This window comes from Benincasa hispida, chromosome 8 (genome assembly GCF_009727055.1).
Source record: "Benincasa hispida cultivar B227 chromosome 8, ASM972705v1, whole genome shotgun sequence".
In the NCBI taxonomy this organism is placed as follows: Eukaryota; Viridiplantae; Streptophyta; class Magnoliopsida; order Cucurbitales; family Cucurbitaceae; genus Benincasa; species Benincasa hispida.
In genome coordinates this window covers 59,701,495-59,716,657 of record NC_052356.1, presented here as the reverse complement: position 1 = coordinate 59,716,657, position 15,163 = coordinate 59,701,495, and the positions used below count along the sequence as shown (strand labels likewise).

The 15,163-nt window shown below is 29.6% G+C and overlaps 1 protein-coding gene across 1 annotated transcript; it reads right to left on the bottom strand.

The window, feature by feature from the left end:
* Positions 1-1,759: 1,759 nt before the first annotated feature.
* LOC120083158 (F-box/kelch-repeat protein At1g30090) lies at positions 1,760-4,170 on the bottom strand. Its single transcript, XM_039038759.1, has one exon. The coding sequence runs from the start codon at positions 3,219-3,221 to the stop codon at positions 2,004-2,006; it is 1,218 nt and encodes a 405-aa protein (XP_038894687.1). The 5' UTR covers positions 3,222-4,170; the 3' UTR covers positions 1,760-2,003.
* Between the last annotated feature and the right edge of the window lie 10,993 nt (positions 4,171-15,163).

Sequence of the window (15,163 nt, the reverse complement as noted above, 5' to 3'; positions counted from 1 at the left end):
AACAGTGATATTTTGTTAATAATTGTAAATATTTTTTTTGTCATTTAAAATAATTTTTCTTGAATTTGTTGCTAAGTTTAGATAATATCTATATATAATTATAGACATTGATTAAATATATATTATTCCTTGAATTTGAACAATATATCCATTATGCATTTTTTTTTTTCAAAGGACATCCATAATGGTTAATTTAGTTTTCAAGGAGAAAACTTTATATAAACAATCTTAGTGATGCAGATTTGTCAAAGAAGGCGATATAAAGAAATGATTGGAAGCAATCATACATAAAATTAAAGAAAAGAAAATGTTCAACATTTAGGTCAAAAATAGCCAATAAAGCACTTAAGTTTTGTTTTAATATATATATAATGTGTTTCAGAAGCTCATTAAAAAAAAGCTTTAAAAGCAGTTTGAAATCACTGATGAAACTTCATTAATGCCGAAAACCCATCAACCGAATGATTTAATTGGCTCAACTTTTGATAGAAATATAATAGTATTTGATCCTTTGAAAAGAACAACTCAACCAACAATATTCAATTGATTTGGTAGTTTGACAGCATAACTTCACTGTGGCCTCAATAAAATCTTTCTACATCATCCCTTAAATCTTTTCAAAAACCAACAAACAAACTCAAATGATGCATATTTGTGGACTACCCATTTCACATTATCAAATAGCTTTTGTCGCTAACTTGACTATAACTCTATTGGTCCAGAAATATACACCTTCTGCCAAGAGAGTAGAAGTTCAAGTCCTAACAAAAAAAAAAAAAAAAAAAAAGTGATAACAGTAAACTTATGAGTCAAAATATATCAACAAAAAGGAATTTTAGTGTATTGAGGTTTGAATCAGTTCCAAAATGAAATGAGAATGTCCAATTTGTAAGGGACCAAAAAAAAAGTCAGAGAAAAGGGAAAGGACATTTTCCCACTTTGCAAATCTTCCATTTCCACTATCAAACCAGACTGTCAAGATAAACTTTTCATACCAAAGTCTTCTCATCCTTATCACAATGAATCATGGATTCATGATTCTCAAAGAATTTGGTTCTTTCTCAATGGGGTGTTTTGATGGAAAAAGACCAAAAAACCACCTTCAAATCTTCATTACCCATTTCAGAACCGTAAAGGCTCAGAAAGCACTTATGAAGGAAGCAGTGAGAAGAAGCAAGCAGCTATTCAGCAGTGATTCACAAGGCAGGTTTCTCTTTGGACAATCTATATTCTAGGAAACAGTCACATGATTCCAAGTTAAATGTCTTTTAGAACCGTACAAGATGGAAATTTCTAACTATTCTTGAGGCTCTATGAAATGAGCCAGATTTGAGGTTCTGGTTATAACCTAGCAAGAATGCTTTCATTATCTGAAATATGCAGCTTCGAAATATGGGTGTTAGGAACAAGAAAGATTTTAGACACCAACGACAAGAGAACGGATAACTTACTAGTCACATCTCATCACTCGACGAGACAGATTGATATTACAAATAGTACAGAAAGTCAAAAAGCAGCAATAAAAGATACACAAAAAGGTATAAGGAAAGTATATTTTAACAGATTCACTTTCAATATCTTAATCTAGGACTTTGAACTTGATGAGACATACTGGGTCAATTAGCAGATGTTCTGTGTAAGCTATTTAAGTTTCTTTCCTAAATGAAAATTTTGATCCTTAGATGCCTATACAGTGATAAAGTAGTAGCAGCTTTCTCTGGTTCAGGTAATCAGGAAACATTTTAAAAATAGACAAAGCTTTGTGCTAATTACTGAGAAACATATATAGAACTGCAATAATTTAAAGTTATGCATTATGCATCCGACTCATGATGAAAAAGAAAAAAAACGATTTACGGACTTATAGTCAGTACTCTGATACACGCCACTTTGAACAAACACCTTTCCACACATCTATAATCAGATCTATAGCTAATTCTCTTTGATTGTAACATATTCAAAATCATACAAGACATTGGGGGGGAGCCGAAAAAGGATGATACCTAAGCAAACAACACCTGAGAGCTTGAGGGTGTCAAATCAGAGAAGCATTCTGGTGCATCAACAACATGCCAACTTACATTAAAGCTCCACTTATTTTCGCTCATCCCCTTTTTGCTCAGCTGAGAGATACGGCCCACTGCTACATGTAGGTTCCTACCGACAACGTATATGGTCGAGTCACATGCATTCACAGCGAAAGGTTTGCATATCTGCTCTGGTAAAGGAGGCCCTTCGATAGCTTCCCAGGAATCAGAAGCTGCATCATAAACCTTAAGCTTCATTCTTTCAAGCTCTGAAACAACAAACAAGTGGCCATAAACCACTACACTTGAACCAGTCCAGCCTTCTCTCAAACCAATGGGCATAGTTTCCCAATGATTAGTTGTTGGATCATAAACTTGTCCCCTTGGAGCCACATAGAAAGGCCACAGCCAGCCTTCTGTCACTAAAAGCTTCCCATTGAGAACTGCAGCATCGTATGAAGCCATATTTGTTCCCATGCTTGCAATGGAGTTCCAACTCCCTTGGATAGGATCTAAAACCTCAGCTGAGTCGAGCTCGAAAAGATCAGTGCTATTCCCTCCAGCCACGTAAATTTTACCATCAATGACTCCACTAGCGAAAAACGACCTCGCTGTGATCATTTGATTCATCACAGTCCAACGATTTTTCTGCATCTCATACTTCAAGACCAAGTCGAGGGGACAGTCGACATCCGATACCATACCACCACAAACAAAGAGAGTGCCCTCATGAGGGATAGAGACACACCTAAAGCCGTGAGGACAAACCTTATCCTTGCAAGGCATGAGTGGGATACTATGCCAAGAGAAATGAGTAAGATCAAGAACCTGCCACTGAATCTTTCCAGTACATTTGTGGAAAGCAAATACAAAAAGCCAAGGTTCTTTGAAACCTAACTCTTTCCTCCTAGTGAAGAATCTCTCTTTACTACCCAATAGCTGATGCCATCTCTTGCAAACAACCCGACAAGCGGCGTGGCTGTGAACCGGTAACCTGAGAAGGCAGTTTAATGCAACATCATCTGGAAGACCTGGAATTAAGGGTTCCCCATAAAGAGATGATTCCAAGTCCGATGAAGGATTTAACAGATGAGACTTGATAATTGCTAACCTAAACTTTGGGGATAATGTCATTTGTGAATCACCCAACTTAAGCACAGGTGTTTGTTGGGATGACAATCGAACCCTCTGCATAACTATCTCTAACTAAACGCCAAGACTTCCCAAACAATCAAATCAACCAAGTGATTCCCTTAAGTCTTAAATCCCTTATTCACAGCAACAAATTTTATTTGATTTCTAGTGGGGTTATTCACTTTGAGGAATAAATCAGCTCTAAAATCCAGAGTCAAATAAATAAGCACCTAGTTCCTCACCTGATTATCCTCATAAGAAGATGTCCCTGTAAGTTACTACTGTAGAAAACTCAACCTAGAAATTCATCTAAGCCCATGAGTCATGAAAATGAATACTCACTCTTTTGGTTCATCAACTGTCTTTTAACGTCTGCCTCTGCAGACATCACTTGAGACAGGCAACAAAAGTTTCACATCAAACGGCAGAAAACACAAACACCCAGTAAAAGTTACCTCAATAGGAGCCCAAATTGTAGCAATAACCCCCTTAAACAGCCAAGAACAAAACGATTCACGAATGCCCAGTTCATAAAAAGGATGAAAATCGAAAAATTGGGACAGAAAAATCCAAAATCCAGGATCCTTATCGTCTAACGTATGAGAAGAAAACAAACCCAGAAATCAGAAAGAAGAAAAAGAAGTAAAGGAAGGGAAATCAGATAGACAGAAAAGTACTTACAAGGAAAAGGGATTTAGAAGGAAATAGTCACAGAGATGGTGACTTTTTGATCAGATTTAGAACTCTGGAGTTGCAATTCCAATAGAGAAGAAAGAAGAATTGAAAAGCGGTGACCTGTAAATGTAACGTAATTCTATAAAATCCCCATTTATCCCTTGAAAAGCAAAGAGATTATTTTATTTTGTGGCAGACGTAGCTCCTCAAATCTCGATTACTATCGCACCCACGCGCAAGAAGAGGAAGTTGTACTCAAAATTTCACGAGAGAGACTGTAGCTACAAAACAAAGAGACGTGATCTGTACGCGTTCACTGAAAAAAGAAAAGGATAAAAAAGAAAGGATTTTGAAGATGTATAAATGGTGGATTAGAACATTAATAGAAGCTTAAACTCGAAGCTAAAAGAGCTAGCGCAATCTTAGGCAGGCCCAGAGAACATAAAGAAATTAGGCCGAAAGGAGCATCATTTTCATACATGTAAAGGACGCACCCACAACCACAACTATTTCAAAATCTTGGCAAATGACAAAATCATATAAAATAAGAATGTTAGGAATATTTATAACTCATAATTAAACAACCAAGAGACTATGCTCCAAATCTAACCTCCTATTTACTAAAAAGGTTCATCAACATAAACATAAATTTAAAATTAGTATTTTTTTTCAAGCTATTTAGACATTATAAATCAGATGCAACCAATGAAAAATTATCGTGAAATCCCTTTGATCCTGTTCTAAATTTAGAGAGTTTTTGGCACTGATCTATGTTATAGTAGGTTGTAAATTATTCGAGTCTGAATAAGAAATAATAAACAATGTAATAAAGAGTGAAAGAGAGAATATGTCTAATTTTCTACTTCCAACTAATCCATAACATATTTATTCATCTCATCATCTCCTATTTCACCCCAATCATGGACATTTTGTGTTGATTAATATGGTTTGCATCATCCTTATCTAAGCTATATGCCACGATATTATTAGGCAATGGAGTAAGTGATGGTGGTGACACATGTTATCATATGTTGATTTGGAGGGGTATATAGGAAGAATGTTTTAGGGAATATGTGGCACTTCATTATATGGAAAAGATGTGATGTCATTTAAAATTTGTTGGCCTTTATTATAAGGCAGTTGGAAAGGAATATGGTTGAAAGCCAATCGGTGAATATGTAAAGGGTATAAAGTGGTTAAAACTTTGTAGGTATGCATCATTTTTAAAAACAAATGCATAAAACTAAAGTAGACATCTTTATTATATAGTCGTTTGGGTTTATACTACTTATTCCATAAACACGACATATGTATTGAGGTAGTCGCTTAATGGTAGGTGAACAAAAGAACGCTATTTAAATAGAAAATAAATTGTATAAACCAAAGAAATCAACTCAGATGTGTGGCTCCTACATCCCATAAGTTCCACATTTAACATAATTTTTAGAAAAATAGGATGGAGTCAAACAATCTAAGTTTTTTTTTTTTTTTTTTTTTTTTTTTTTTCATATGACTTTTAGTAGAGTCTTTAGGATTGATGATCCACTAGCCCCACAAATGTATAAAATCTTATGCACTATCGGATATTATAACTCATCGTATTAGTGATGACCATGTTTATCGTAATAGTAACACAATGACCATCCATATCACAATTTTTTTTTAGCAAAACCCAACAAACTATGAGAAAAATGGAAAAAACATAGTAAATTTTATAAGTATCATGTTATGGATGGTCATGTAACTATAATGCGATGGTTATCTCCACGATCCTCATTTTTCTCATTCAAAAATATAATAAACATTGAGTCATTTTTCTCATCCAAAAATATAATAAACAATGAGAAAAAAGGGGAAAATATAAAGAAAAATAAAAATCGCAATAAAGATGGTTATCACGTTAGGCTATAAATAGACAAAGTCACAAGATATGTCATAAAATGTGTGACGTAAACAAAATATTAGATTTCATATATTTGTGGGTGGTGTGGGTCTATCATAAAAGGGTCTTTAAATGGATCATCTACAAAAAAAATTCTGGAAATTCATATATATTATATTTTGTCTTAAAATCATCTAAAGTAATCTAAAATGAAATGTTAATATCCTTATAGGATCATGACGTTTTCAACTTCTTCACCAATCAATTTACTTCCTATTTTCAAGGGTTTCGAGCCCCATAGTATATTTTTGGAAATGTTCACAAAACGGGGGCGGGCCAATGCAGAGGGAGGATGTTTTCCTCATTCCTGTTCCAACTCTTCATTTCATTCTCCATCCTCATGAAATTCATCCTTTGATTTTGTGAGATCTTGTTGTAATTGTAGGGATAAGTTCCTCGTGGAAAATTATCTCACGTTATATATATATATATATAAGTCGATTAACTTAAATAAATTCAGTTGAAAAGTTTTAATTATGTAGTTAATTTTCCACTAATTTTTTTATTTAAAAGAATAATTTGAAATGAAAATTTTTAATATATATAATCTAGATGTGAAATATATGATTCAAAGATATTCATTAAACAATAAAACTTGAAATTTAAATATAATAAATTGAAAAAGAAGCAAACCGAGTGAGGAGTGAATAAAGTCAGGCTGAAGGCGGAGAATTTTCGGCCCTTTGTTAGTTTATGGAGAATTGTCTCCTTCTCCTTCTCCTTCTCCCATTTTTCGCCTAAATAGAAAATCTCGGTCATATTAAAGATTAATTCCGGTAGGGTCCCATTCCTGTGGAAAAAATTTACAATCTGTATGTATATTGCTTCTTTTTCAGCTCAGGGTGCACCCAAGTTCCTTAGCAACTTTTATTCTATTGTATCCACTCTTTGAATTTGGTCATACTCCACAAATTGCATTGATCTTCATAATATTGTTCTTTTGTATGTTCTTTTTTTTGAATTTGTAATTATATGTGTAATTATCAATATATATGCCTTTTTTTTAATCTCCAGTTAAATCTGTACGAATTTTCTATGGATTCTTTTTCCCAAATTTATTAGGAAAAAAAAGTTGAGAATGAATTCAACTTGGTTGGGTTCAGATCCAAACAAGTTGGGTCGGCCCATATGATGGATTAGGATTTTAGTGGGATCATTTTCCAAGTGGGTTCGAGCCTTAAAAATGGTCCATGATCTTAATGATTCATGGCCCAATTTAATCCTTGGATCCACTTCAACAAAGTTTCCTAACATGTTTAGAATAGGGTTAACAAGAAAAAAAAAGAGAGAAAATTAGAGAAATTGTGGTAGATGGCCAAACAGAATGTCTAATTAGAAATATGATCATTAGGGGTAGAATAATTTAGACTACTCAACCCAAAATGTAAGGGTTGGATTTGGTTAATTTTGTTCTTGGGTTAGGTTAAGTTGAATTTTCAATTGTTAAAGTTTGATTTAGTTGTATTGATTAATTTTTTAAATTTTTAATATTATTCTTTTAAAATTGTTATGATATGTGTCTTTGTTTAAAGTTTACAATAAATATCACATATATTTAGCATCTTAATTTTATGAGATATTAATTATTAGTCATGTGTTCTATATAAATTTACATATTTTCATTTAAAAAAAAATTATAACCCGACAACCCAATCCAACCCAACCCGAATTTTAAGGATTGAGTTGGATTGGGTTGAAAACTTTATTTTGGTCATTTGTGTAGCCAATCAAACCAACCCGAAATTTCGGATTGGTCCAAAAAATATCCTCAACCCAACCCATGTACAGATCATTTTTTGAGTTGTATGATTTGTGAAAAAAAAAAAATTTGATGTGTAGGGCATCTATAGACATAATTTTTCAATTCTGCTTATGCCTCCCATATACACGGTTCATGGATATTTTCCTCATTTTAGGAAAATCCAAAGTAATAGGTAAAAAATTCCATGATTTTAGGAAAACTCACGGTAATTTAAAACTTCTTTGGGGAGTTTTCCTTGGGAGTTGATTTTAAATATAATTACATTAAGACTATAGTGTGGTTTTTACCTACTTCACGAGGATTTCGATTCACACGTTGTTTTAGATTTAGATGTGACTAAGGCATTAGATTGACGATGAACAACCTACTTGAAGTTTCTGATACTGTATAATCTTTAAAACCAAAAATTATGTATAACTTCTATCAAAAGGAAACAACATTAGTAGCTAGCGATATAGGACAATGTCCAATGGAGTAGTCGACATGGGCAACCCTAGCCCTTGTAATACATAGTAGAATAAGAGAAAAAGTTTTAAAATATATTACATCTTAAAAATATTTGCAAATATAGATGAGTTGACTAGTCAATTTTTGAATTTCTTTTTAATTTCCAATTTCGCCCTCCTTTGCCAGATTTTGCTTCTTTCTTTCTTTTTTTTTTTAATTTTATTCTTTCCTTTATTTTTTATTTTCTTTCATTTCCTTCTTTTTTATTTTCTTTTTTCTCTTTTTTTTTTATTTTCTTTTCTTTCTTCGATTTTTGCTTATTCCTCTTTTTCTTTCTTCGGTTCTTGCTTATTCTTTTTTCTATTTTTAGTTTCCTTCCTTTCTCCGATTTTTTGTTTCTTCCCTTTCTTTTACTTTTTTTACTTTTTCTTTCATTTCTCTGATTTTTGCTTCCTTTTTTCTATTTAATTTTATTTCCTTTCTTCAGTATTTGCTTCTTCTCTTTCTTTTATTTTTAAAATTTTTCTTTCCTTTATTTGAATTTTTTCTTTTTCCCCTTTTTTTCACAAGAATTATGAGGCTGAGTTTCGTACCTAAAACTTGAAAGTACTCAATTATAAGTGACTTAACACTAACAAGCCGTGATTATTATAACAAATAACAAATATAAATAGCAAATGAAAGTCTATTTAGCCACTAATATTTTCTATCATTGATAACTTAATCTTTGATTATATTTTCATAGTTAATAGCCACTTATAGAAATCTACCATTGATAGTCATCTTAGTGAATTTAATTAATAAAGTTAAATCTCGAACTAAAATGTAAGTGGCTATTAACTATGAAAATATAATCAAACATGCATGTTATTAGTGATAGAAGCTAATACTAATAGCATGTTATCGATGATAGAAACTACCCGATAGCACGTTATCGGTGATAAAGCTACCAATGATAGTACGTTATCGGTGATAGAGAACTATCAATGATAGCATGATATCAGTGAGATCATTGATAGCATCTTATCAGTGATGTTATCAGTGAAAGAAGCTATTACTGATAACCACAATATGAGTGATGTTAGTGATATCGGTGATAGAACTTAGGTGATATCTATATATCGAGTTTCTTTCAAAGGTGATAACCAGTTATAGAAATCTATCATTGATAGCCTTAAGTGTTAATATTTCAAGGTTAATTTTAATCGATGAAAGTCTATAAGTGATAGTGACTGATAGCTGCTATCATTGATAACCATGATAAAAGATTATTGGTGATAGCTACTATGGTAATCAAAGTTGTTGGTCTTCTTCAAAGTTGATCACTATTTATAAATCTATCATTGATAGCCACTGATAGCCTTAAATATTAATATTTCAAGGTTGATTCCAATTGATGAAAGTGAATCAGTGAATCAATGATAGCTACTGATAATTGGTAGCAAATTAAAAGCTAATATTTCAAGATTATATTAATTTTTCTCAAATTGAAAGCTATCGTTGATAGTAACTATCATCGATAGCAATTGATAGAAGTTATCAATGAGTTATCAGTGGCTATCACTGATAGCTGCTATCAGTGGCTATCAGTGATAGCTGCTATCAGTGATAGCTTTTAATTTGAAAAAATTGGGAAGATACAAGTAAAATGATGGCTAGGCATGAGGTTTTTAGTCTTTTACCATTTTTTTGATCTATATATGCAATTATTATATCCTTGTACTACATATTCTATTATTTTGGACTTGAATTATATTTATGCAATTAACCCTAGCCTTTGTTCATTAATATATCGTTTTCAAGAGCATGGATTAGAATGAGTGGTTTGGGTTTTATAGGATCAAGTGAAAGTTAAAAATTCACAGTGATTGTTAAGTATTTTTTTCAAATGCTTGATTGTGGACAAATTTGAGGGCTTAAAAGCTCTCTTAATCTCATTGATATGTAGACACGTTTAAAATCTTCTTCATACTGTTTATTTATCTTTTATTATTCCAATATTTGAGATTTTTAATATCTACATTAAGTTATCTAATAGAAAATTCTTTTGTTGAATATAGTATTGCCATCAAAAGATTTAATTTGTTATTATAAAGTATTTGTATGGTAATTGATTTTATTTTTGTTGTATTTGCACGACTCAACCTACAAAATTTTAGTTGTTACAAAGTATTTTGTATTCCAATTTAAATCAGGTTGCTTTACTTTCCTTGGAGAGTATCATGGACACCAGGTATTTTTTTTTTCAAAAATATCATTTTTTTAGTTTGTTAAATTAGTATATTATCTTAAATTTAGAAAATTTAGAGTATTTTTTGTTGAGTAGTTAAGATCATTAGACATTTTACTTTTAATTTATTAGGTTTGTTTAAATAGCAATAGGGATTGGACAACAATGGTATATTTGTCTAGCTTTAGTTTCTAAAAATAGAAGATTTAATTATCTGGCTATTTTTCCAAACTAAAATCGGATTGGCCATTTTTTAAAAATACTATTCTATTTTGGCCCTTTGTTAAATCCACCCATAAAATTACAATTTAATTGTGTTTTTTAGAAAATGACCAAAGACCTTTGTTGTTGTAAAACATGACAAAACCTAATATTTTCATCTTAAATTAGCTATACTAAATTACTAAGATCATGTATGGTAACCATTTAGTTTTTTTTATATATATATATATATTTTAAATTAAGTCCATATCATCCACATTTTTTACCATGATTTATATCTTAAGTATAATTATTGAATTAATTTTCAGTCAAATTCTAAAAACGAAAACAACTTTTTGAAGCTACTTTTTTAGTTCTCAAAATTTAGGTTAGTTTTCTAAACCATTGATGAAAAGTAAATAACAAAAGAAAAAATTTGAGGTGGGAGTAGTGACCATAGGCTTAATTTTCAAAAACAAAAACAAAAAATAAAATAGTTACCACCTAAAATACCCAAAATCATAAATAGTATTTTAAATGTCAAACAACTCAGATCGGTAAATTTAAATATTAAATTAAATCTAAATTCTAAAACAAGATAATATAGTTTAATTTAAACCTCAAAGGATAGCATAAGAAAAAAAAAATAATTTGAGATTGACTATTGAATTCAACATTAACCTGCATATAATTATGGGCTAGTTGCATAAATAGAAATCAAACCCAAAATAATAGAATATGTAGTACAAGGATAAAATAATTGCATATATAGATCAAAAAATGGTAAAAGACTAAAAAACCCATGTTTAGTCACCATTTTGCTCGCTTCTTCCCAATTTTCTCAAATTAAAAGCTACACTGATAGCAACTATCAGTAGTCAATTGCTATCGATGATAGTTGCTATCAATGATAGCTTTCAATTTGAGAAAAACAAATACAATCTTAAAATATTAGCTTTTAATTTGCTACCAATTATCAGTAGCTATCATTGATTCACTTTTATCAATTGGAACCAACCTGGAAATATCAATACTTAAGGTTACCAGTGGCTATCAATTATAGATTTATAAATAGTGATCAACTTTGAAAGAAGACCAACAACTTTGATTACCACAGGAGCTATCACTAATAATCTTTTATCATAGCTATCACTGATAGCACCTATCAGTCGCTATCACTGATAAACTTTCATCAATTAAAATTAACCTGGAAATATTAACATTTAATATTATCAATGGTAGACTTCTATAACTGGTTATCATCTTTGAAAGAAACTCGATATATAGATATCACCTAAGTTCTATCACCGATATCACTAACATCACTCATATTGTGGTTTTCTATCACTGATAAGATGCTATCAATGATGTCACTGATATCATGCTATCAGTTATAGTTTTCTATTACTGATAATGTACTATCAGTGGTAACTTCTATTACCGATAATGTACTATCAGTGGTAACTTCTAATAATGTGTTATCGGGTAGCTTTTATCACCCATAACGTGCTATCGAGTAGCTTCTATCATCGATAACATGCTATTAGTATTAGCTTCTATCACTGCTAACATGTTATCAGTAGTAGCTTCTATCAATCATAGTCACTGAACACCTTTTTGCCATTTTCTTGTTCTTCCCAAACATTTATAAATCCCTTTTCTTTTTCGATGATAGCTTCTATCATTGATAAACATGCTATTAGTGATAAATTCTAGGCATTGCACTTACATTTTAGTTCGAGATTCAACTTATTAATTAAATTCCCTAATTTGGCTATCAATGATAGATTTCTATAAGTAGCTATTAACTATGAAAATATTATCAAAGATTAAGCTATCAATAATAGAAAATATTAGTGACTATCACTGATAGACTTTCATTTGCTATTTATATTTATTATTTGTTATAATAATCAAACTTGATGATTGACTTGTTGGTGTTAAGTCACTTATAAATTGAGTATTTTCAAGTCTTGGTTACAAAACTCAACCTCAACTGAAGAAATGAAAGAAAATTAAATAGAAAAAAAGAAGCAAAAATCGGAGAAATGAAAAAAAAAATTAAAAAAAAAAAAGAAAGGGAAGAAGTAGAAAAACGGAGAAAGAAAATAAAAAAATAAAGGAAAGAAAAAGAAAGGAAAAAAAAAAGAAGGAAATGAAAGAAAATAAAAATAAAGGAAAGAAGCAAAAATCGAATAAAGGAAAGAATAAAATAAAATAAAAAAAGAAAGATGAAAAAATTGGAGAAAGAAAAGAAAATGAAAAAAGGGGAAGAAGCAAAAATCGAAGAAAATAAAGAAAATAAAAATATTAAAAAAAAGAAGTTGAGCAACAAGACAAGATAAGGGAAGACGAAATTGAAAATTAAAAAAAAATTCAAAGATAGGCTAGTCAACTAATCCATATTTGCAAATATTTTAAAGATGTAATATATTTTTAGATTTTTTCTCTTATTCTACTATCTATTACAAATATCCTACCATTATTTAGGTAGAATAATTGCGTATTAAGAAAACAAAATAATTGTAGATAGGAGAAGAAAATATAGTGTATTAAAAAAAAAAAGGTGAAAAATGATTTAACGTACTAGATTTTAGTGGATTTTGGTAACTTTTGCAATGGTAATGATTCAAGGAATAAAGTATAAACAAGAACAAAGATGAAAAAATTTATATAAGTAGAAGAAAATTTAGAAAGATAGTAACAAAATACATTATAAATGGCGGAAAGATAGTTGATATTGAGGATCAATGAGGCTAGAATGTGATTAATTGTGCAATTAGGAAATGATAATAATTCTAGGCATGGAAAATGATGATGATTGTTCAACTAAAAATTCGAAAGCAATAAGATATATGTTTAAAATTAAGAGGATAAATCAATAAGTTTAAAGAAATTTAAAATCATACACGAATAATAAATTTTGGATTTCGACATCTATACGGTATTAAAAGGTGCTAGAGGAGGAATTTTAACTTATCTCTTTACTTTTAAAATTTTTTATAATGACCATTTTGCCCTCAAATCACGACCATTGTTCTATATGTAGATTTTGTATTGTTCTTGTTTTTTTTTTTCTCTCTCTTCATAATTTTACATTTTTTTTGTCCTTTTCTTTTTTCACTTTGTTCTTCCGATACCTATTTTGTCCCCATCTTTAAGAAATACACAAATCCCTTTGTAGAATAACTACCATTATTACTTTGTAAAAAAAAAAAAAAAAAAAAAGCTTTTTTATAAAACATCTTTAAAAATGTGTTTAATATCTTATTTCATTTACTTGAAAATGTTTATAATTATAAATAAAAATACGTTATTTCAATTTTATCTTTTTTATTACTTTTAAACCTCTCGTCGAATTTTTATAATTTAAAATCAATAAAATTTATATTCACCCAATCATTTATATTTCCTTTGGAAAATTATGTTTAAAAGAATTTTCACATCAACCGACCTATTTCATATTTATTATAAATTAATAAAATTAAAAAAAAATAAAAATATATATATAGTCTTATGCATGGTCACTTTTATTACTTTTAAATTTCATGTTATATATTTATTATTTAAATTTATTTGAAAGTATATTCATTAAAAAAAGAAAAAGTACGTTTTGAAGATTTTTAACCGGACGTGCCCTCAAATTAATAATAATAATAAAGAAAAGATGGACGATGAACCAACATTTTAATTTAAAAAAATAACAAAAGACAAAGATATGACCATAAGTGAAAATTTTAGGCTCGAAATTTCAATTTTCGCCCAGTTTTTCGAAAATTTGAAATTTCCTTCGCTGTTTTGAAATCTCGAAATTTCGAAATTTATTATTATTATTATTTTTATTTGTAACAATTAGCTATACGCTTAATTCAATATAAGTTTTTTCTCTCTTTTTTTTTTTATTATTTTTTTTAATCTTTACTTTCAAGAAATCACATATTTTCATTTAAATATTTTACATTGAATTTTCACACCATTTTACCTAAAACATAAATTAATGTAAATTATCTAATATCTCACACTTTCTCTCAAGCTCTATCTATTTATAGAGTTTTCTTTTTCTTCATTTTTTCCTATTATATTGTGTTATGTTTAATGTTATGCATTTTATATCTCTTATATTTAATGTTATGATTTTTCTATTCTTATTACGTTATGTTAGTTTAAATCTACGATTTTTCATTTTTGTATCCAGTTTATTTTATAATAAAATTTTTACAATTATTTTATATGCAAATATTTTATGTCCTTTAAATTTGTAATTAATTTATAATATTTGATATTATTTTGTAATTATTTTTTACTTTTTTTAATTTCTACCCTTACATCGACATTTAAACAAATATTTTATAATATACATCTAAATAATATCTTATTATATAGAAATGATGATCAAAATTGGTCAATTATAATATAATTAAGTCACCATCAAAGTTTCATTAAATAATTATAGCAATTTCTATCAATTTCCATCAATTTTCATAGAGTCTCTAAATTTTCATCTATTTTCTTAGATATTTCCATAAAATAAGTATCTCTTCATCGAAATCGAAATTTCAAATCTTGGATATGACATAACTGAATCTGCAGTGAGATTCTAGAATTTTTTTTTAAAAAATAATATTATTTTAATATTTATTGACAAAAATAGGGTTGGTTTGAAACTATTAACAAAAATAGGGTTATGAAATCGTGGACGGAGTACACGAGTTTTGAGTCAGCACATAAATAGTATACTCCTGTCT